Source organism: Branchiostoma floridae, chromosome 9 (assembly GCF_000003815.2).
Source record: "Branchiostoma floridae strain S238N-H82 chromosome 9, Bfl_VNyyK, whole genome shotgun sequence".
Classification (NCBI taxonomy): domain Eukaryota; kingdom Metazoa; phylum Chordata; class Leptocardii; order Amphioxiformes; family Branchiostomatidae; genus Branchiostoma; species Branchiostoma floridae.
The window spans coordinates 7,336,036-7,360,199 of record NC_049987.1 but is presented as its reverse complement, the minus strand read 5'-3'; the positions used below and the strand labels follow the sequence as shown (position 1 = coordinate 7,360,199).

Genomic DNA, 24,164 nt, shown 5'->3' with positions numbered 1-24,164 from the left:
TTGAAATGGCGATGTATCCCACATCTAAATTGTACAAAACCAGGACTATTTGTCATGGACAGGATGCATCCCATAACTTCTGATACAGAAATTGAAGTAAAATAATTCTCCATTCTTTTCAGACTTAATGGCCACAGTCTTTAACTATAAGATAAATCTATTAAATATAGAAGAGAGTCTGGTTATGCTGGAAGCCTTGTTCACCCCTTATTTCAAGCAATGGTTCCTACCTTTACCAATTACATGCTATTGAATCATCAAATACCAGAGGACTCATAAAGGTTCCACAAAAAGGCCTGAACGCAGGTGTATTGTACGATGTGCTCAATCATATCGGCAGCATAATACCTTTCCCAGGGAATGTCCTACATATACTGGGAATAGTGTGTGATAAAACATGATACCTTAGTGTTCATACTACATAGCAAAACCCACAATGTTCAATTTGTGAAGCTGTCACAGCCTGCAAACCTAAAGCATGGTGCACCTGTGTCACTCAATATTGCTTACACTGAAGGGCCACAAGTATGATACAACACAGTTGTTTCCCTTCATGTATTAAAGCAGACATACAAGTCCTTGTGGACAACTATATCCACATTCCCAAGGCTGTCCTGATGACAGTACTAAGATATTAGTTTTGAAGGACACAATTCAGGTAAAGACTCCCACAACATGAGGGTTCCCTGTGCTTTAGTGTGCATTATCACCATTATTTTACCCCATGCAGGCCTATTATACCTACCACAAAAACTATCAGGTACCATGATTGATGTTTTAGTTCACCAAAGCGCTCGTGTGTGCCATGAAACCTGCTGCACGTAAAATTTGTTCGGTTATCACACAAGAGAAGATACCCTGTGCACTGCCAGTAATATATTCTGTACACAGCGATGTTTTATGAATGTGTATCCCAAGAGATCACATGCCAGTTTAATCAAGCTGTGAGTGCAGGCATGCCTCTATCTTACACCTGTTACCCCCGGCTATATGTAGCACCACTTAATGCCAAAATACAAACAGCCACACCAGGAATGGGTACAAAACTACAACACAATGCCACACCATCCACACACATTACTCTCGCTGGCAGGATGCTTTAAAGAAAGCTGGCTGCTTACAAATGTGTACCTGACAAGGACCAGCCTTCACAAGCTTTCTGTGTGGAATTGTTGACAGAAACAACCCACCAACACAACAAGAACGATTGCTCTTATAGACGTTTGAAGACAGGAAGACAGAAATCTGTACCTTACCTTTTTGGCGAGCGGGAAGCAAATAGGAGTTCTGACGGTCTCAGCCTGTAATCGAATGGATCAATCAGGGATGCCCCAATGGCTGCATCTTTGCCCGGTCGACGTACACGTACTTTATAATTCATACGGTGGGGAAGCGCACAAGCTGCGTTAATATGCAGGGAGGGTAGACCTGTGGGATTCGGGGCTATAATGCACTCGTGTGAGACACTTTGATTATAGCTGTGTCACTGCTTTGCTATCATCGATGGTGATAAAGAGAAGCATCCATTGTGCGGAAGAGCTCTCCTACAATGAACAGAGATAACGGAATTCCCCGGACAAAAGCATCTGCTAGGATAAATATGCTGACATTGAGAGTAATGGGACTTTATTGGCTAATACCATCAAGGGGTACAGAAAGAGAATAAAATGTTGCATATCATTAGCAACTTATCTTCAGTGACATCTTAATGTAAAGATCATTGGGTAATTGATACCAAATGGAACAAAAGTGAAAAGTGCAACAAACAGTACTGTCATTGTCATTGATGGAAACTGTCTCACATTGATAAGACTGACTTGAAACAAGCTTTCCGTTACATTTTTGTTTCCTTCTTCCTTTGGGGCTGAACTTTGCTGTGTGTGCACTGGGAAGGAAGCCAAATGAATAGTTACAGATTAATTCTTGAGTCAGTGACTGCAGCAACTTTATTTCCCACAGTGTAAATCCCCTTATCTTGTAAGAACAACATGTCAAGTCGGGCCAAATAATAAAATATATCAAGTATGTCATCATACCCAAAGATCAACCCCACAGAGATGAACAGATGAGTCTGTCACTTTGTACTGGTGCACCATATACTGTAAATGCATTTAAGTTCGTGGGGATTTAATTTTGCGGTAGCAGGAAAAAGGACTTTTCGCATTGGTTTTAAGTTCGCGGTAGCACCACATGCACTGTAGCCTCTTACTGCCATGGATAAATGTTCGCTGTGTTTTTCAGTTCGCAGTGAAGCAGCCACCGCAAAAACCGCGAACATTAAACCACCGCAAAAGTTTCTGCATTTACAGTATTTGAGTCGTAGAGTAATATAGTACACTCTTCATATATCTAGAACCGGTGCGATGGCCTAGTGGGTAGAGTGTTCGCCTTGCATTCGGTAGGTCGTGAGTTCGATCCCCGGCCGAGTCATACCAAAGACTTTAAAAATGGTACATGCTGCTTTCTCTGCTTAGCACTCAGCATTTGGGAAAGAGTATGGAAGTTGAACACACACCACTACCAGTGGACTAGCCCCCTGCTGTAGTGATTGCGATGTGTGGCCCAAGGGCTACTGAAACGGAGATGGGCGCCGCCCTATGCGCCATTAGGCGCGGGAAGGACTTTAACTTTTTTTTTAACTTCATATATCTAACTGGGCTACGCCTGATGGTGACAAATTATTGCGGCAACTTAGCAAATGTTTCACCAATTTTTCCTTACAGCCGTGGCACTGCCATGTGATGTACAGGTGAAATAAGTGACCTCTATAATTAACAAAATGGCTGCACCGGGAATGTCACATCCGCAGTTTTGGCCCTAAATAAGATGCAAAATTTTCTTAACAGTGTAGTCACTTAACTAATATAAAAAGCTATGTGCAATGATTAAGATTCATCAAACAGAGATTTGCAGTGATCACACCTGTTGGTAACTAGTTTGTGTGTCATTCACACTCATCATCCCAACATCTTGCCAATTGCGATCTTTTTTTAAATTTTAAAATAATTCAGCATATCAGTAGACCAATATTAATAGGCAACCTGTTAGCAAAATACAAGCGAAAACAGTTGTGACCCAGTGTAATACCTGCATCAGAAATTACTTTATAAAACCTTTCTATACTAGTTGTTAAAGTTAACCATAGAATTTCACATTCAAGCTATTCAAGCTAAGAGGAGCTGTTAGCAATTGATTAGCTAGCAGCCAAAGATTCAGGACATTTCATAACAGCATACATAATCCAGTCAAAATGCCAAAAGCTATGTACATATGTACAATGTACATGTACATGTACATGTTCATGTATAAGGCGTGTGTTTTGAATGGCAAAAGAAGATGAAGTGGTAGGGTGTGGCCTGGGTCTGGCCCCAAAATCACAGTCTGATACCCCATCACTCCCTTTTACTACTGAAGAGTGTCAGGGAGAAGGGTTTTATTCATACTGATTGACGGATGAATCTTCTACCATATTAACCCGGTGTTTGCTGTTGATGAAATATTGATCGTTTCTTGAGGCCACACCAAATTTCTTTGTTGCTTCTTGGATCTGGATTTTTTACAGAAAAAAATTAAACCGGCAGGTCAAAAAAATGATAATAAAGAATTTTTCAAAAGGATGAAGATATAAATAACAAAAAAAAATTAACAGCCTGAGGAGTTTGATTGCACGTTTTATGCAATGATACCTTTCCTTTGATTTGTTACTACTGTTCTGAATAAATGGCATTGTTTTTAGACTGAAATTATATGCATTTGGCTCTGAATGGCAATATTTACAGGTTTGTGATAGTTTTCAGCTTGAAAAAAGTACAAAAACACTATTATTGTACAGTAACAGCACCTGTACCCACACTTTAAGGAGCTTATAATATAAAGGCCAATTTGCTACACCAGAAAGTTGGTGAATGGCTTCATTAATGGTGAAAATTTGCTGAGTGGTAATTTTTATTTTTATTTTTTTTTCCAAAAAATAGGAGCGAGCGAATCCGTGAACCAAGAAATTAAATTGGTGTGGCCTAAGATGAAATAGAAAATGGACAGGCAAATCCGAGAAGCAACATATAAATTGCCGTTGCCTGACAAGGAATAACTTGCTTGTGAGAGCTACAGGACAGTCCGAGGCTTCACAGGTTATTCATGTGATGGCAGCATCAACAATACCCACGGAATCCCCCAAAGATGCCTGAATAATATCCACCACACCAGACTGTACAATCTCATCTTTTCCCCACAGCGCAAGATATGCAAATCAATGCTGTCCCACTGACAGAGCATGGCAGAATCTCCGGGCTCCTTGAAAATTCCATCACATTTTAATCATAGCCATCGGCCATTCCAATCACATGCACGGGGATTGGGCAGGTCACTTCTAATCTTGGAAGGAGTTGTCATGGAATTCCAAATGCAAAGGGGAGAGGAAGGTAGAAAAATAAGCCTTAAGGAAAAATGGTTAAAATTGGAAAATCTCAAGCAGGGCTTCTCCCGAGCTTTAGATTTTTAAAAATTTTATTGTCAAATCTGTCATTTTAAGCTTACAAAAATATATTTTCTTCGGTTTATCGTGATGAATGTCATATTCTTCAGTGAATCTTCATTCTGGGACAGAGTGACGGGTGCTGGATACACAGCTAAGTCTTCCTCTCTTTATAGGAGCATGGCCAAATCTTCACCTGGCCATGGATTGATTACTCCAAACTTCATCTTACATTTACAGGTTGTCTCTACATCTTCTGTCACAAAAAGAGTGAGTTAAAATGGAATCTAAAATGTTTGGGTTCAGGTGGCAAAACAACGTTCTAATTAGACGTAATTGCATCTTCAGAAATTTATGAGATATAACATTATCATAATTTGCAAAGTAAATGACAAATTCCATGTGTACTATTGATAAAAATCATTCAAAATGTGCTTCCAGAGTGTATATATACATATTTGTACATACATGCTACAGTAGGCTGAAAAGCTTTACATCATTAACAAGAAATATATGGTAAATGTTAACATTTTTTTCAGGTGACCTACATAAAAATACTTATTACTCATTATTATAAATGAACTTATTACTCTATTTTCTCCTTATCGCAAAATTAAATCCCTGCTAATTCCGGGATCCGATCCAGGGCATTTACAGTAATGAATCTGTCAGATCACGAAATCCATGCGACACTCTCCAATTAGACGTCACAACATACATGTACACCAGGAAAGTAGCAGACTAGCCTGGTACATTGTGTGTGTATATCCAGCCGTATTATAACTCTCGAGTCTCTTCTGTCCTCTCCCCAAATACTTTGTGGAGAGGACAGAAGACACTCAGGAGCTATAATAAAGCTGGATACCAGGCTAGTAGCAGACATATTGTACCAATAGCATGCGGATTGGCCCACCATGGATAATAGTGGAAGCATCAGCTGAGATGAACATCAATCAATGTGTGTTTAATGGTTATAAGCATGTCGCTGCAGGCATGACAGCCTAATCACGTGGAACCTCCGAGCAATCCATCATCCATTATTACACGGCCAAACAGGCTTTCGCCACAGCCATCATCTGTCCATTCTTCCTGTACCTCTTCATAAATCACTCCCTATACAAGAAAGTAATGGGCAGTCCCATAGCCATTTTCAAGCTGTGGGGCAGTGGGTTGCTATTCTGTGTCTACGGCAAGCCAGTTCCAGAGGATCGTCACAACACAGCAACGTCTACAACCACCTGACTCCTGTCACACAGCAACACAGTTACAAGACAAGTCATGCCAGCAATCAAGCAGACTACCAAAACCGAGCACTATGCTAATACTATGAAGAAGACTTTCATATACAGATCCATATCTACATGGAACGATTTGCACTGTAAATAATTGCACTGTTAAGTTTTTGTATGTGCACATGTTATGTATACGTTATGTCATGTGTGAACTTTTATGTCCAGGAAGACTAGCGGTGCATCTTGTATCACATTCACAGCTAATGGACGAATAAAGCCTCTAAAGCCTCTAAAGCCAAGGCCTAGCACATCCCTCTCCTTCCATCACTTTTTAACAAACTGAAATCTAAGGTACCCATATTTACACCTGTGTGGAATGTGGAAAGGTCTGTTGAAGCTGGGAATGCAAGGAACTGAACCCATAACCTCTTGATCATGTATCCACTAGCATAATCATTTGACGTTACTCCTTATTTAAGTTTGTTTACCAGCCATGACATGTTCCAATAAGCAGTGCAGGGCTTTAAAGGTTTATGTGTTTTTATGTGTTCAATCTTCAACTCCATCTTGGAGCAAGTGATTTACATGTTACATAAGGGGGCCTGCTTATGGGATAAACTTAAATGCCATAAAATAGTTTGAATAGGCAATTTCAACTGCATTCTCTAGATCAGATAAGTTTGCGCCAATACAGTATAAGTGAAAGTGTAGTTTTGAATAAAAGAGCCCCAAATGATGCCACATAAATGTCATAATACATTCCCTACAGAGTACGCTCAATCCAAAGATAAGCATTACTACTAGTAGCAATTTTCTCTTTTGGGGACAGTAGAGCTTACAGATGTAGGTTACATGTACATCTGTGTGGATCTGTAAATCTTAGAGCCATCTACAAGAGCTTTACAAACATCCTTGAACAGAAACTGTTGAGTATGCTGATACAGTGTAACAGCATTCTAATAGACCCCACAGGAGAAGGTTACCAGTGCACTTAAGATAAATAAGCAATTCATTCCAAAGAACCCACAAAACAAACATGCTTTTCTCTATCTTTTGTTATGTCTGTGTTTTGCTGTTTGCTTACTTTAAAGGCTCCAAATTCAAATTGTAGGGGAAGACAGGTGTATGCTGTGATATGAAGTGTAAATTTTAGGTACAGACCATGTCATGATACAAAACAATATTACTGATAAAACTGACTGAAACAATTCAGACCAATTTGGGTAAAAAAAAAAGACTTTTATTTGTTGAGTTTAAGGATTAGCCTGTATTCCTCAGTCTACTCTACAGACCTCAGCAATTTTCAGAGTGAAAAAATTAAAGGGGCATTCCACTCCAGAAGGGAGTCTTGTTTTCCAATGAATAATGTGTCAATGAATACATAATCAGCCGAATTTTGTGGAATTCACCTTGGGATGAATTACGTGATGTGTGTTTTATAAAACAATAATGACACTCACTAAACCCATGCAGACCCTACCCATGCATTCCCTATACGCATAGACAGTTTGTTTATCGTACATATTTTCGGAATAAATGAGGTACGCTGTGCACACCGAGAAGGCAAATTGTTCATAAGATAGCAAAGAATACAAGAACAAGACGAAATTTCTTAGCGAACCTGAAATTAGTTTGGTAACCTTACCTTAAAGTTCTGCATTGTATTCAGCCATAGGATTAATTCAATTAGAGGGTACTTGGGGAGTTTAGTAGAAGACTGAATGCTTTTGAGGCATGTGGATCAACTGGGTCCTTTACCGTATAATGTGAAGTCGTATGCAGTTATCACTTATCACAAATGAATATCTATCGGAAAATAACACTCTCGTGTGGAGTGGAATGCCCCTTTAAGTCCCCGATGAAATGAAGTATAGTCATTTACTCATCTAACATGTCATTAATTGTATATAAAATTACATGCATAATGTCAGGTACGACACATGCAGGCTCCTTAGCCAATCATTGACCCCTGCTTTTCTTTACTGCCCTAAAGCTTTGTTCTGACCAGCTATTCAGTAATTCAATATGTTGAAACAGATCATAAACCTCCTTCCTTTAAGTCATGCTTTCCATATGTTGCAAAACATGTGTATTTCATGCAACAATGCAATGCAAACTCGATAAGTCTAGTTATTTCAAACTTAACCTTCCATGTAACGTCTGTGGTAGTTAGGTGTTGGAACATGGAGTACTTGAGAATGCTGTCAACAAAAGCTCAGCAACAGACAATACCTCAACAGAAACAAAAGGCAAGAGGTGACATCGATACCCTCACTGACAAAAAGAGCTGAAACCAAATGCCCCGCCCCGGGTTTAAACTACGGTTGTATTCACACAGCAGAGTGATAACGATATCAACACAGTCTGCAGATTGACGTCAGTGTTTTGCAATTACGCATCAGAAGAAGTGGGCCAAAACACAGTTCTACGATGGCTGTGGCACTTCTGTCCCTTGTCTTGCTGACCACGTCAGTTCTGCAGACCCGCGGGTGTGGCTTCAGCAGCACAAGCTGCACAACAAGCAGCAGTGGGGAGGAACAGCTGGCCCAGAGGCGGGGAGAAACACTGGCGCAAAAGGTGACCCACTTGGAGGACATCAACATGGAGCTGCAGGAAGAAGTGGTGGGACTCCGGCGGACCCTCTCGGACCAGGTGGAGGTCCAGCACGTCATTGACGACCGCAACCGGGCTCAGACCGAGATCAACCACCTGAAGCTCGAACAGACAGAGCTGCAGAAGATGCTGAAGAGAGTGGAGAACGAGAACGAGTACCTGAAATCTACCATGAGACAAGCGGGGATAATCTCCCAGGCTAACCCCGCCAAGACAACAAGGGCAAATCAGTCCGGACTACCCAGTGCGATCGCCGCTAGTAACACCCAGCTCTGCAAGGCTCTGAACACCTGGCAGCAGGACACCGGCATGCCGTGTACCACTGAGGATAGCCCAACGTGCACGGCGTACGATGTGGTGTTTGCCGGCCGTGCGGTCCCCGTATACTGCGACGAGGGCAGTGTTCACGACTGGATTGTGATCCAGAGGAGGCTGAATGGATCTGTGAACTTCAACAGGGACTGGCACGACTACAAGGAGGGGTTTGGTGATCCGGACGGGGACTATTGGCTGGGGCTTAAGCTCATCCACAAGCTGACAAAGAACGGTAAATGGACACTGCGCATTGACATGGAAGACTGGGAGGGCATCGTACGGTGGGCGCAGTACGCAAGCTTCCGCGTCGCCAACGAAGCAAAACACTTTCAGCTCCACATAGCAGGCTACAGGGGAAATGCAGGGGATGCCATGACGTACCACAACGGCATGTCCTTCTCGACATCCAACAAGAGCAACGTTGACCTGCAGGCGGCGCGCCAGAACCCGGACTGTTCGCAGGACTATCGCAGCGGCTGGTGGTTTGGACCCTGTTTCAAGGCCCTCCTGACTGGACCTTATGCTGGGAACTGTGGCTACAGCTGTCCGTACGGGGAGGGACTGTACTGGAACACCTGGAGAACTGGGTATTCACTGAAGACTGTCACAATGAAAATCAGGCCTGCGGTCACTGAGTGAGAGCAGAACTATTAAAATGCACAGAATTCATACTGGGTTTGTCACAATGGACTTGATATGATTCTGAAATGTCAAGTTGCGTGGAGAAACATTGCTGTTGAAAAAATTGCTTCTGTTATACATATTTTAAATCATCACCATTGTCAAAGAAAATCCGGGTTTGACCTATCTAACAGGATTACCAGATTTATGGTATTTCCCTTTTGTTATTTCAATTGTTGTTGCTGCTGCATTCAGAAATATATATTTACAATCAAAGTAGGGCAATGCATAAATATACTGTACAAAATATGTACAGCTACTATGAATACCTGATGTCCAAGGACAATGCTATGTTTGTGAATAAGCTGTAAGATATTGTGAATTATTCCTTGAGCCTGCAAAAATTTCATGCCTTTGAGTTTTGATTAAACTAATCTACATGTACTCTTTAACTGTTGTATAACTGCATTGTCACAAATGAATAAAAAGCTTGGTTTATTTTGGTACAAAAAATTGTTAATAAAATCATTTTGAAAGCATCTATCAAAAAATAGAAAACAAAAAAATGTCTGGGGTAATTGGCCCACTCTACCCTTGAGCCACTAATTTCAGATCTTTTGGTCCAGGAACGACTGAGATGAATCCCTTTAAAGATCGTGACAGGAGAAGAAAGAAGAAGCAGAAACATTAGATACAATATTTTACTCCAACAATGATGCAGTATAGTATTTTGTTAAAAACAACTGTAGTAAAAATAGCACTAAACAATCGACGAACAAACAAAATGGTTGACCGTATATCTTCATTCTGATTGGCACATTAGCTGCAAACCTCCAACGAAAGGATGAACATTGTAATTTAACCACCTTTTTACAGTATTGACCACAAAGACAAAAGTTTACACATCACACCATAATTGACAGGTGCTCTTTTGCCACTATGAAGATTTTTCATCACATAATAATTCATCGTGATCACTGAATGTATAAAAATGTGATGACAGAAGACCTCTATTTCCACATCCCTCAGATGCTACATTGGCATGCAGGTAGTACCAAAACTGATTACCTCGCCTGCTCCCCCATTAGGAGGCTGTGTCTGGATCAGGAGGAGGAGATGGTTGCCATGGTAACCGCATCCAGACTGAAATGATGGGATCCCAGGTAATAATGAAACAGGGTAGAATCCGTGCAGTGGTCATCTGGAGGGAGGCTCTGATAGTAGGCACAGAATACATCATGTATTCTTGAGACATAAAAGAAACATCAAGGAATACCAAGTTATAAGTTAAGGGTCAATGGTAGTGACCGCAAGGGTTATAAGGGTTATATCATACATATATGACTATCAAACGTGATGGCCATGGAAAACAATTGTGCACATAAAAACACACTAACTCACGAACACGTACACAGACATGTACAAACAAACAAACATTAAAAACAGTATTAGTATGCATTGATTAAGACATTCCATTTATTTCAAAACATTGAGTGATAATTCATGGAAGTATTAAAGACAAGCAAAACCAGACCTGGGATCAGATGAGGTAATATCACTCAATCCCTCTAACTGAAAACCACACCTACGAAATGGTGCCCATCTTAAAAGTCATTTTCAGTATCCCAGTCAGCAACAAAAGCAATCTGAAAAGTCATTCTCAAGAAACATAAATACTGTAAGTGTAAGGGCACTTTGATATTTGGCCACGTACAGTGGTTTAAATGTGACCCCGATGTTAAATGTTGTGCAAAGATGGTGATATTTTCCATTAGAAGAGATGAGATTTTCATGCCTTCTGCAAAGTTCACTACTGGTGTGTGACCACACAAAGCCCATCTTCTGTAAAACAGGTTACAAAATTACATGTTACAATCTGGAATGGAAGCTCAAATGTAACCAAATGTGTTTCTCCCAGCCTTCAGTAATGGTTTCTGCAAACACAAATAACACCTTTATTTTTATGAGGCCAGAACGGAATAACACTGGAAGCCTTGCCGGGGTTTTGATCATAACTCCACATTTGATCAAATTTCTAGCCTAGATGGAGTATGACCTTATACGTGCTGTTTGACATTTGGGGTAACATTTACCTGTGTAGATGTCTGCTGGATTTAATGTAATATGATATATGAATGAAAATATAGCCATGGTAAGCAAAATCTCTACTTTTGACTATAAGTCTTTATCTTCAGCTCATTGTTGTTGTTGTTGTTGTCCTTGTTTAACGTCTATTTTTTACACATGTGATCTCTTTGTGTAGAGTTACTTGATTCAGTTTGGAGTCAATTGTCTCTCTAGGTGTTTGACTCTTGGTGACTTACTTGACTGTTGAGCTTGAAAGTGTGTTTCTAGGAGAGCATGCTGAGTCTAGCCTGAGCACCATCCTACATAGTGACTGCTGGCTCAAACCTTTCGCTTGAAGAGTTGAGTCAGCAGTCACCATGGAGGATGGTACTCAGGCTATACTTACTAACTTAGTCTGTGCATATGATCAATATCGTGGTTCTCCTGTCGTTCACGACAAATGAGCGTCTCTTGTGTGTCTCTTACACGTTTGTGTATCTTGTCCATTTTTCAATATACTGGGCTACACACATCTGTTTGTAACCGTTTGTTGATTCCGTTTGTCTGAATCATCTTTTCTCATCCTGGGTAGAGAAAAGTGATATCAGCATCTCCACTACCCTGGGAGCCATCCGGGGTCGGGCAGCTTGGACAGTTTATCGGTAGCCCAAGACAGTCATGGATTCCCAGGGTACATCTCCACTGTCCTCTGCTAAGCACCAAATAAAGATGTCAAATTGTCCTAGATTTCCATTTTAACTTATTGTTGTGTTCATTTTCCATCTAACAGTTACTAGTAAATAGTCATACATTTTTTTGCCCCCCTCCCCCTAAATCGAAACCAGATGCTGTCCCTCGCATGATACAGTGACAGTGGACCGTTACATAATTTTTAGCAACATCAGTTAATCAGATTTCCCAGCAGAGTTTTTCTAACGCATAGAGTCTAACCGAGGACTTTAAACTAACTCACCAGAAACGTAGACATTCTGCAGTTCTTACTGAACTTACAGCAGCAGCAGAACGCCGTGCTCAGCAGTGCTGAGCAAGACACAGGAGGGAGAAGCGATTTGATGTTTTGCGTTTTATGCAAATCATCCGACCCGCGAAACTTTTCAGCCAATCACAGTTTTAGGAAACGGACTGGATCCGGGTCGAATTTTACCTCCGACCCAGAACCACAATCACCAAGCAGAAGTTGGTCGAGAAGATCATGACATTTGCTCCTTTTTCTTTTGCTCGGCCCAAACTAAAAGAACGCCACAATTTTGTCAACCAATATGCAACGTTTCTGCAGTTTGTATCTCACCTGCTAGATGGCGTCCCCACAAAGTGTACATTCTCGTTCTCATGTTTCTAAATTGTGACTTGGGAACGAGATCTCCTTCCCATCATTCCCTAGTCCTTACCAACGAAACCCAAACATTTCCGGTCGAGCTTCGTTGATTTCTCCAGCTTTTCAGTGCTCTTATACCTTATACGAAGACACTGAACACCTGAAATGGACGACTTTCAAACAGGGGAAGAGGTAACTTCTTATTTTACACGTTGTTGAGAGAAACCATTGCCGAAAATCGATTGAATTCCGTTGACAACCAAGTCAGTGTGTAATTGGCCGACGCCATGTTTTTTAATCACAGAAAAAAGTCATTTTGACGTTACACAAAATCTAACCGACCTGTGAACATTTTACTGGGATATGTTTGTGGTTCGGTGATCTACCACTCTCTCGTGTTGACCCACAGAACACTGTTTTCCATCCTACCAGGATGTCTAACTTGTATAGAAATTATGTCAGAAGGGCGGGGTGGGTCTGTGGCAACATGATGTTAGAAAATAAGAAATCCATACTCTTCACATATTTGCCGTGTTCTGGGATGCAGAAATACTTAACCCCTTTGTTTTCCAAAACGATACGTGTAGAATTATAGCATACCTGGGTGAGTACACAAATGTAATCTCAAACTTTTGTAACAAACAATTCTGAAGATTCCATACCAACAAACGTGTGCCTAACTAATTATTGTGTGTAGAGATGAAGAATACTGTAAATGCAGAAATGTTCGCTGTGGTTTAATGTTCGCGGTTTTCACGGTGACCACTTCACCGCGAGCTTAAAACCACTGCGAACATTTATCCATGGCAGCAAGAGACTACAGTACATGAACTAACTTAAAACCACTGCGAAAAGTCCTTTTTCCTGGTACCGCGAAATTAAATCCCTGAAATTACAGTATATCCTAGATTTAGACTAGCCGATGGTATGTCTCATCAGTATATTGTAATGTGACAATGAAGGCTTGACACCCAGTTAGAAGAAATTAAAATATAAATAACACAAAGTAAATCTAGCAACCGGACAAACTCTCAGATGTTTCTAAAAGCATCTTGTCTTTCACTGTTTCTCAGTCATCAAGGAAAGGTTGTAGATGCTGTTATATCTAACTCCTGAAATATCTAACTCTTAATCTAAGAGAATCAAATCTAGTTGCTTGATTTTTTTTTGTGTTATGTTCATTGAATTTCATGTACATTTTCTTTGTCATTCTCTTTGAAACCATCTCCTTGCTGCATAACCTGATGTAAATGTTGTGCCCTATGGCTTTTGCTGTAATTTTGTACCTGTCTTCATGTCCCCACAGACAGCCTTTGTAGTCGATGAGGTCAGCAACATCATCAAAGAGGTATGTATGATAATAATATTGTACCTGTACATGATATTTTATTATATTTGCAATACGTACAGGTATCCTGAACACCCTGTATACAATGTATTACCAGTGTGTGATTTGTTGTCCCAATGTGATTTCTACAGCGTTAAAAAGAAGCCAACTGTTGGTTCTTACTACAGTTTGAAGTTTGGAGTTCAGTTTTAAGTGAATGTTTTGTTTTTTCTCCAGTCTGTTGAAGGTGCCATCGGTGGCAATGCCTACCAGCACAACAAGGTGAACCAGTGGACATCCAACGTGGTGGAGCAGTGTCTGAATCAGCTAACCAAGCTTAACAAACCATTCAAGTACATAGGTAAGCTTCTACATGTTTAATGTATCTTTGATGTACTGCTGAAAGATCCCTGTGCTCCTTTTTGTTTGTGCTTATGCAGGGTTGGACAAGTTTTCTAAAATTCACATGTCTTATCGGGCAAGATAGGGAGAAAAAATTACTTCCTCGAAGCAACATTTCACTTGCCTGAAATCTACATGATGTTTTCCTATGTACTTTCACTTCCTGTAATGGAATTCTTTTATTATTGGCTCTATTTTTCTGTGTTGACCAATACTTGATACCATGACTGTGAAAAGTGACTAGTAACAAAATCTCACTCATGGAAAAATTTTACTTACCCAAGCTGAGGTAGGACATGTACTTGCCTGTCCAGCACTTTCACTTGCCCAGGACAAATGGACTAGTGGACTTGTCTGTCCAACCCTGGCTTATGTATACTTTTATTTAAGTACATGATTGGTATATACGAACTGAAGGGACTACCCTAAAGATCAATAAAATAAAAATAAAAATATACCAACATGTGTATGTAATACTATGTATTTTACATTTGTATTTACCAAGGCACATTTTACAATCTACATCTCACCATTGCCTATTTCCTCCCCCAGTGACCTGTGTGATCATGCAGAAGAATGGAGCAGGCCTGCACACAGCCAGCTCCTGCTTCTGGGACAACACCACTGACGGTCAGTCAACTTCACAAATTTGTAGATAAGGAGCTAAGGATAGTTTTCATGCTAGGAAGAGTGGTCAAATGTTGTACATGTTTTACAACAGATCTTTTTAACCACGACAGGTGACCTGGAAATATAGTCTGTGATTATGACATATTTTCAGCACAATATAGAATGTAGATCTATATATAGCAGATACAGATATGGAAGATATAGCAGATAATGTTGATTTGTTTTTATTTCCTAGCTCCCTTAACCAACTGTAAACACATTAGGGACCGTACGATATTTATTGGGGGGGGAGGGCTGGTGCATTGGAAGTCTGATCAAAAATTTTTTTGATGGCCCTCCCCCCCATCTCAAAAAAATTTAACGTGACCCTCCCCCTCCACCTCAAAAAAATCAACATGGCCCTCCCCCCCGACAGGCAAAATCAAACGGGTAGAAAAGCAACCGATAAAATAATCTTAATCGACGTCAGGGCACAAGGGCGCCAGTGTTCTTGCCAGGATTTTTTCACAGCGTCGGGGCAGGGGTCCGGGGGCATGCTCCCCCGGGAAAATTTGGATTTTCAAACCCTCTAAAACAGAATTTCCTGCAATTTGAGAGGAAAATTATGCCCTTGAGATTGGATGCCGGTTGCCTTTTTTACTCCCGTTTTTCAGTAATCGACGTCTGCCCTCTCCCCCAAAATACGTTAAACTTTATAAGCTCGGGGAATCAGCAGTCCGTGATCTGGCCCGGGTATTATTTGTCCAGTCATGTCTATATGAAAATTTTGGGTTTTTGATGCTTCCAAACAGGGCTCTAGCCAGTGAGTTCGTCAGCCCATTGAAAAATCCTGCCAATTTTTTTCCGGCATTGAATAAAAAATGCCTACCTCGTGCGATCGATGTTGCGCCCTCCCGCATCAAATCAGTTTTTCCAGAGGATAGAATGACGGCGCCATCACACCTTGTGTTTTTTTCTTCTTTCTTTTTTCTATTTTGCCCGATGATTTTACTCAAATTTATCATTTATCGAATCGGTCGGGTTTTACAAGGCCGCGCCGTCATTTTCCAGGAGCGTGCGTTTGTTTCGTGCGACCTCAGGTAACCCCGTTTTCGGAGTGAAATCTTTGGCTCACCGCTGGAATTCTTTTGACATAGAGTAGAGTAGACCAAGAATGTTATACATTATACGAAGGAGGGTGATCTGCTGCGTCTTTGGCAGTGATCAGTGCCGGTTTAGCCTTGAAGGAGTAGCCAAAAGACGGCAACGTGTGTGCGATCGACAGTCCGTCTGGGGAGGGGGGCGTGCCGCGCCATGTGCTGTCGATCGGCGCTTGACAACAATATTGCGGCCCCTTTTCTGCCGCAAATTTTGTCCTTTTGAAACAAAAGAAATGTTGTAAATAAAAAATAAAGTGTATAGTTTTGGATTCTTCACATATTTACCGCGCACCGCTTTTGGAACTTAAATATTTGGGGAAACTCAGCCGAGCCGAGTGCGTCTTTCCAGAAAAAAATAAGTCCGTAGACGGAATGATGTATGCCTGGCGGGAACGCGGGTCCAGGGCAGCGCCACTTTGGGGGACCTAGGGGGGCGAAGCCCCCCCGGAAAAGCTTTGCATTTTAGGCTATTCAGAAGGCTTATTTTATCAGTTTTAGGGCCATGTCAAGATATCAAAACAAAAAATAGTATAAACAATTCTTTCAAAAAAATTAACATGGCCCTCCCCCCTATCGCAAAAAAAATTAACATGGCCCTCCCCCCACCTCAAAAAAAATTAACATGGCCCTCCCCCCCTAATGCACCAGCCCTCCCCCCCTGATAAATATCGTACAGTCCCTTACAGAGTTGCATTTTGCAGTTACATGTAAATATTACCTAATATTGCCGTCCATGACACGGAGAGCATTGCTAGGCTATTTAGTGACATTACCATAACAGGTTTGTTTCTCTGTCTCTCTCTCTGCAGGTAGCTGCACGGTGAGGTGGGAAAACAAGACCATGTACTGTATCGTCAGTGTTTTCGGTCTGGCCATCTGAGCTGACCCAACCCTCAACATTCTACAGCTTCCACACATAACCAATGATCAATGACAGAGTTTAGAGCATCTGTACAGAATTTCTGTGTCAAATGCTTGTCAGAGATTGCTGCTACCAGATTGTCACATCATTGTGCTTCAACTGGCCTAGTTAGCATTCCTGACTGTATGATGATTTCAATATATCAATTTTTATTCATTAGTATATGGACGATGTTAGCCTGCCATTTATATAATTGTATTCCTTAATAAGTACTACTGGTGATGTGTTTATTTACGTACTACTGCTATTATTACATGTACAAATAGAGGTCAAGAACAAGTTCACAAAATTGTGTTTTATATGGCTAATTCAAAGAATGTATTCTCCACCTATTAATACTAGCATTAAAGTTATCTATTATAAGATGTTGATATCCCTGTAGTTCAGTTTTGCATTATTTGTTCCACAGTTCTCTTTAAGCAACAACTTGTTTTGCTATGTACTTATTACATACATAACGCTACCAGTCTTTATCAAAGGCTATCCTTGCTCTTTCAAGTTTCAAAATGATGTGAGTGCCTTTCTCATTGTTATTAGGCTAGCACAAACATTGACCATCAGTTCTGTATGCAGTGACTAAACAAATGCTGTTGTCACTTTCGTCTGGAAAACATATGAAAAGATCAATTGACTGTTTGCTGAAAAGTGTTACTAGTATCCCAATTGTCACATTATATCCACAGTACATGACAAGTAGTTGTGCTTTTTTTAAACGTGTGACTATAAGTTGACATAGCATTGCATCATAGCTGTCCAACTTTCTGTGTGCAGTGTCAGGACATAACATGCCTTACACATGTGCAGGTCCTGTTCTAGCATTAGCCAATGCATTGTACACTGCCTACATGTATCTGCCCCACTACTACTTTCTGTTCAATAGCAAATTTTTCTAGTTCATATGCTTTGTTCTTCCTTGGTACCAGTCATCACTTTACAGTTATTGGTGTTTTTTGCACTAAAAGAATGTAATCCACTTTTAGCTCGTGTTGAACTGTGATGTTTCTTCACTATCTGGAAAAATAATTTTTGGGGCAAGATTCTTTTGCAAATGTGTTGTTCCTTTCACAGTATTTCCATGTTGTTTGCTCTTGGTTTCTGTATATATAACATAGTGATGAAGTGTAGATGCCAGCTAATAATGGTTCCAATAAAAACTTTAAAACTGCACTGCATCTTATTTTTATCAATTTTACCTGCAACATACTAGTACATGGTGTATACTTCTCTAGTTTTGTTCATTGCTCGTGCTGTGAAAAATGTGACTGCAGCCTCTACCCCTGCCAATTACCATCCTCACAATAATGTACAGAACAGTGAACAAGTCCTCAAGAACACCACATTTTGAAGCCTGTTCAGAGGCATGTCGTGGAAGCTACCGTTACAAGTAAGAACCTTCCACAGCCCTTGCAGAAAATTTCAAACTTCATAATTTCCATGCCCAGTCACAGATTAGAATTCCTTGTCCGGCCCAGAAGTGGAAGTTCCCAAAGATAAGCTGTTGAAAGCCAGAAACCTACTCACCTTACCATACATCACGAAATACCTGTCCTTGGTCCTGAATTTCGTTCACCGTTGAAAAAGTATGCCTAACTACAGTGCAGATCGTTTGTATGCTTATGAATTAGAACGCAGTTGTAGCTGAACACACTTCACGTACATGCAAAGAAATCCCGTGGCGCCAGGTGCAGCCGACCACAACTTTCCTGTAAATCTCAATAAATGAATAAATACCGTCCACATAATACTACGCAGGTCTGTCCTTGGTGCTGAAGATGCGACAAGTAGTAGAAATATTCAGTCTCTTGTTTCTGCCGATACGCAGCACAAATACAAGGTGTTCTAGAATATTTTGTTTCTGTCCGTTACTAAGCCACCAGCTGTAACCTTCTGCTTTAGAACATCAAAATCGATGGAACGTTGGCGTTGGCGTTACCAAGGAAACAGGCATGGTTGCGAGACCCTAACAAAGTCCAAGCTCTTGGTGAGGACAAGGCCGTCAGCCACCTTTCATTTCGGTGAGAAAATTACTTTGCTACCACTTATTTGTGCTAGAAATTTATCCGATTTGATTCATTCTTACAATAGACCCTGACTCCCAGCAAAGCTTGTTTTGATTAACGTTAACGATTACTTTGCAAAACAGGTGAAAAGGTTCATTGTTATAATACAAAGACTGTATTAGGTGTAATATTGTGACTTTCTATTTCGGTACTAACCATAACGTGGATGACTGTTCCCCCAAACCCACCAAAGTTGTCTGTTATGATTGCTCCTTTATTTAGGTGTCTTATCCATGGCAAAGTTATGATACAGCAATTACGTGCTCTTTGATTTCCACTAATCAAGATAGAATTTACTCATTTAATGATGACATTGAATGTCTCTGGTCGTATCGTTATTTTTGCGTGTAAACTTCTGTATAAAAACTTAAATGCCGTAAATAGTGTCTCAATTATTGTTTTTCCGACATGCCAGGCTGCTGATGTCCAGGTTGACAGCTGTACACCATGAGTGACTACGACGACTGGAGTAGTGATGAGAGTAGCGACGATGAGGTGGAGTCCAACAGACTCGGGAAACTGATGTCCGCGGAGGAGTACAAGGCCTTCGTCAATGAAGTGACTCTGGAGAATGACTTCTTCGGTAAAGTCACAGAAGCCTTGTTTTCTCTGTGTCCTTGTGAGATTTTATCTAATTAAAGGAAGTTGATTTAGAACGTTGGAATATTATCAGTCATATTTGTTGAACACAAATTGTTGTGTTTTGTGTGTGTTGTAAATTTCTTGCATGTAGCTCAAATCTTTTAATATGATTGAAACATTTAATTAACCGGTTGTGTGCTAATCCATCTGCAAGTTTCTGTATCATTTTAACGAGATTCTCACCAGACACTATCTAAAATATACGTTTATATACGATCATATTCTGATGTGTTTACGTTTTGAACTGCAGAAATCACTGCCGACGGAAAGGAGCTCGACCTGGTGACTCTGGGGTTGTCCTCCACGTGTCTGGTCATCGGGCAGGACAACTGCGACATCTACAGCGGGGACAGGCGGGTGTGCAGCGGCCCGGACCCCAGCAGCCCGTACGTCGGCACCTTCGAGCTGAAGAGGATCCTGTTCCTGGAGCAGGTTCGCCTGACCGTGCACGAGGCGTGGAGGTCCCAGATCAAACTGGAGCTGCCCAACGGGAAGAACTACTACTATCAGGTGCGACAGGTTTTCGGTTAGCCTCCTTTGCAGACTTCGAGCCGGGCTTTTATTTTTAGGGTGGGGTGGGGAGTCGCGATTTTAAACGTTGCCTTCGAGGCGGGGCAAAACCCCCTTCCACGGCAAACTCCCTTCCGCGGCAAACTTTCCCGGCATAACGGTGCACACACCAGTTCTTCCGCGACCGGGGTCCGTGGTAGTCCCAACTTATTTCGGAGTAAGGGGATTTTAGCATCCGTTTTGTGCCCAGTTACACAGTGTAAAATTAGCGTAGCGGATCCAAATCGCTGGTAGTATAAAATTCGACCCCTATATGCCGTTTTCGGTAAGTTTTTGTCGCCGAATCTTGGCTTCCGGGTATCGCTCCGAGGCCGCAAACAGTGAAGGGGCCGGAGCCGCTTGAGCGATGACGTCACCGCCATGGGCTTTCGACATGCATTAGAATATTCATTATTATGAGATTTGTAGTACTAGAATTTTCTTGTAAATAAGATATGTTAGACCATATGGTACATGCTTACTTTCTGTATAGGCGTAGTTCCCGGGAAAATTTTTTTTTTTAAATTTTTTTTTTTTAAATGCGGCATCGTTGAAAAAAGTCTCTTAACTATAGGTTTCAATGGGGGCGAGAAACTGGTGTGTGCCCCCATAAGAGAACCTAGCCAAAGTTGAAAATCGCGAACTAGCGAAGTCTGCGAAGAAGACTATGTTTCGGTAGTAATGTTAGCGTGAGAATGAATTAGATTGCCCCCCTTCAACACACTTCAAGCGAGATTGGACAAGCATGTCGAAAGACTTCTAGTGATATACGATATACACTTACAGGCTGGGGTCAATCCACACCGATTAGAAATTAACGTTACATTGAATTGAACTTGAATTGAACTGGAAGCAAGCTAGAATTCAACTGACCAAAGAAGTATACCTTACCCTACTCAGGATAAGATTGTACTAATAATGCGCTAGGTTTCCTAACTCGTCTAAAAGGCTTAGGTATCAAACTGACACCTTCCGAAAGTTAACCACAATTTGTAAACAACACGGCGATGCATGCGCATTGTGGTTAGTGTAACATAGATGCGTAACATGTCTTGTTGTAACCTGTACTTAGCCCGGTGTAGCAAAAATGTGCAATAAAGGTCTTCCTTCCTTTAAACCTTAATCTCTGAACCCTCTAGCTCCATCAGGAAATGGCTCACTTCCTGGTGTGGAAGAGATGGCAGGACCGCTTGTCTGCGCTAGAGACAGACTTCCCCGCGTACCGTGCGGAGTACATCAGGATAAAGAGACAAGGGACGAGAGAGCGGAGGGAGGAGACATGGAAGTCCAGACACAGGTGGGACAGATTCGCTCTGAAAGGCATGGGAAATTTGAAAGTGAATAAAACATCGGTTTGGACCTATGAACATGAATCTTTGAGTACAGTCTTGATATACAATAGCCAGCAATAGACGCCCCACTATATATTGTCAGTCTCTCTATACAGACTGTGACATAAAACTACGCATTACACAAAAAAGGTTTCAAAACAAAAACATAAGAAAGAAAAAATACAGGTAGTCCACTCATGTTCAGTTCAGTTCTATCATATAACGTAGCATAAATAGTAGCTTAAGACCACTTATGAATGATTTTATCTTTATTCTCGTTTCGAACCGCTTGTAAATAATGGACTGGTATCGTCACCCAGGTCACATAGCAATGGCAGTGGGGAAGGCCACGGCACAGACGAGGATGAACGCACTGCAGGCACGAGGAGGATAACCTCAGCTGAACTTTATGCCGAGGTTTCCAACCCAAACGTTCGCTCTGACGTCATCACGTCTGGGCTGGGGACCAATCAGGATTCATTACATCTGGAGATGGATGAACCTGCCGCCTACAGCACGCCGATGAGTTCTTTCACCAACGTCACTTTAAGAAGTGAGAGTTCCGACGGTCTAGATGAAAGTGATGACGATGTCAAAGATTGGCACCTGTCGGCGTCAAGCGACGACGACAGCGACATCTCGCTGGGCCCGTCGGACCAAGACCTCGGGCGTCTGCCTCCGAAGTATCTCACGCTCCGCGTCCGGTCGCTTTTCGAGAAGACCAACGTGGAATTTCACAGGCACGGAGACACCAGACTGTGCCGGGCAGCGTCTCTCGGCGGGATCTCCGAGTATGATGGCGACGAGACCTGGTCTGATCTCGCCGGCGCGACGCGGTCCTCCCTTCTCCGCTACGCGTCCTTACCGGACATGCTGGAGGGCCAGGCGGGGTTTCTGTGGCAGCGGTCCCGTGTGGTGGTGAGGGAGATGACGGTGGACGGGCACCACGTGGAAATGACGCCAGAGGAGGTACGATAGGATAAGCCTCCTTCGTAGATCCGTTAGGGATTAAAAAAAAGGCTGCTTGTGGAGTTTGGCTGCCACAGTGTTTCATTGGCCAGACGCAGTTAGTCTGTGGTATCTAAATTCGGGTACATTCAAATGCTGTAAAATCAATCCTTTCATTTTCTGAACAAAAGCAGTAGCTTTGCAGGGGGATATATGACTTCCCACTGACTGACTGTCCTGGCCAGTTGTTCACCTATCTTTTCTGAATTCTACTCTCAGTACCACCGCGTACCGTAGGATAGCCTAGGTGCCATCCGGATAGTAGTTCGCTCCGACGTTAAGTTCGCTTCTCGCTCTGACATTTGTCATACACTATATACAGTCACTTCTCTGCTGTAGCAGAAGCGAACATAGGAGCAAAATACTACTGTTAACAGCCGAACAAAGAAATAAATAGATAAACTACTACCCGGATGGTACCAAGGCTAACCGTCGGAAGGGCTGATGGAGGTTACACTCGCGATATCTATCGTGTTTCCCCCTCCTACAGGTGTCCCTGTTACGTGAGGTCATGACACTGAGGAAGACCCCGGCAGACCTGGACATCCTGGTCATCACGGACTTCACGTCAGGCCAGACTGGTCAGGTGGTCAGGGTCACCAGGAGCGTCGGAAAGTACGCTGGTCATTCCTTTTCTTAACGAGTTTGTTCAGAGTTAGGTCATTAGATTACTTCAAGACAATGATATAAGAAGTTGAAAATAATACAAGGAGATAGCAGTGGACATTTGATTAATTTGAAGGATGATAAGTTGTAGACAGGAGGGAAACAGTTGTCGTCGAGAGAGTTCCATAGTTAAGCAGTCCCCCCATGGAAGTACCGGTACAAAAAGGAATGGGATGCAACGTTTCTCTCGTAGAAGATAGGGTCTGCCATCATGATAACATGAGCTGGGTGCCTTGTTTTACCATTTGACGCGTTTCTGAGAAAGTCCAGTTGGACCAATAAAACGCCCCATGGAAAAGTTGTGCACGGCGGCGACAGGTTAATGAACCGCAGCGGCGCGATCCTACTTCCGAGTATGCGAGTGGACATTACAGAATACCTGATGACTTCCTAGAATTCATGGACATCGGACATATTATATACTATGAGGCTAGTCCCTTAGATGTACTGATATCGCTGCATAACCTTGTCATACAGCCTCGGTCGACATCTGGAGAACGTGACGTTCCTCAACACGCCATCTAGCGGACAGGAGGAGAAACGCCCACCCCAAAATCAAACAAAGGAAGATTTTTCCATCGATGACGTGTTTCAAAAATACATCTCGCAGCATCCAGAGATTAGCCCCACAAAAAGTAAGGTGTAGCGTCATTGCTTTTGGTTACAACAATGAGCTTTTAAATTGATTGATTACACTTACAAAATACATTTTAAAGACATTTCAAACTTTGCATTTTGGCATATCTTAAAACATGGATGTCTAACCTTCATCGTCGTATTTCGTAGCCTCCATATAGCAGGCTCTCTATGGCCTTTTTGGCACTTTTGCT

The 24,164-nt window shown here is 41.8% G+C and overlaps 4 protein-coding genes across 6 annotated transcripts in view; 3 read left to right on the top strand and 1 right to left on the bottom strand.

Annotated features, from left to right (window-relative positions):
• LOC118423071 (synaptotagmin-like protein 4) overlaps positions 1–12,381 on the bottom strand; it is a 103,400-nt gene extending 91,019 nt beyond the window's left edge. The window contains exons 1-3 of one of the 3 annotated variants that reach the window (XM_035831020.1): positions 12,296–12,381; positions 10,790–10,914; positions 10,324–10,469 (exon numbers count right to left, since the gene is read on the bottom strand). The gene's annotated coding sequence lies outside the window, so the exon portion shown is untranslated. Of the gene's footprint in view, positions 1–10,323; positions 10,470–10,789; positions 11,088–12,295 lie in introns of those variants that run through there. The other 2 variants (XM_035831021.1, XM_035831019.1) reach the window with 2 other exon arrangements.
• On the top strand, positions 7,577–9,688 carry LOC118423100 (angiopoietin-related protein 7-like). Its single transcript, XM_035831090.1, has one exon. It carries the CDS (start codon positions 8,137–8,139, stop codon positions 9,271–9,273), a length of 1,137 nt encoding a protein of 378 aa, XP_035686983.1. The 5' UTR covers positions 7,577–8,136; the 3' UTR covers positions 9,274–9,688.
• Positions 12,382–12,707: 326 nt separating the features above from the next.
• On the top strand, positions 12,708–18,245 carry LOC118423129 (dynein light chain Tctex-type 1). The gene is made up of 5 exons (XM_035831136.1): positions 12,708–12,850; positions 13,965–14,006; positions 14,223–14,346; positions 14,940–15,017; positions 16,966–18,245. The coding sequence occupies exons 1-5, from the start codon at positions 12,824–12,826 to the stop codon at positions 17,034–17,036; spliced, it is 342 nt and encodes a 113-aa protein (XP_035687029.1). The 5' UTR covers positions 12,708–12,823; the 3' UTR covers positions 17,037–18,245.
• A 701-nt stretch (positions 18,246–18,946) lies between these two features.
• LOC118423074 overlaps positions 18,947–24,164 on the top strand; it is a 19,990-nt gene continuing 14,772 nt past the window's right edge. Inside the window, exons 1-7 of the mRNA XM_035831036.1 lie at positions 18,947–19,093; positions 19,554–19,721; positions 20,031–20,290; positions 21,469–21,626; positions 21,981–22,629; positions 23,159–23,283; positions 23,812–23,969. Of these exons, the coding sequence (XP_035686929.1) occupies positions 19,586–19,721; positions 20,031–20,290; positions 21,469–21,626; positions 21,981–22,629; positions 23,159–23,283; positions 23,812–23,969 (1,486 nt within the window). The 5' untranslated portion in view covers positions 18,947–19,093; positions 19,554–19,585. The remainder of the gene's footprint in view (positions 19,094–19,553; positions 19,722–20,030; positions 20,291–21,468; positions 21,627–21,980; positions 22,630–23,158; positions 23,284–23,811; positions 23,970–24,164) is intronic.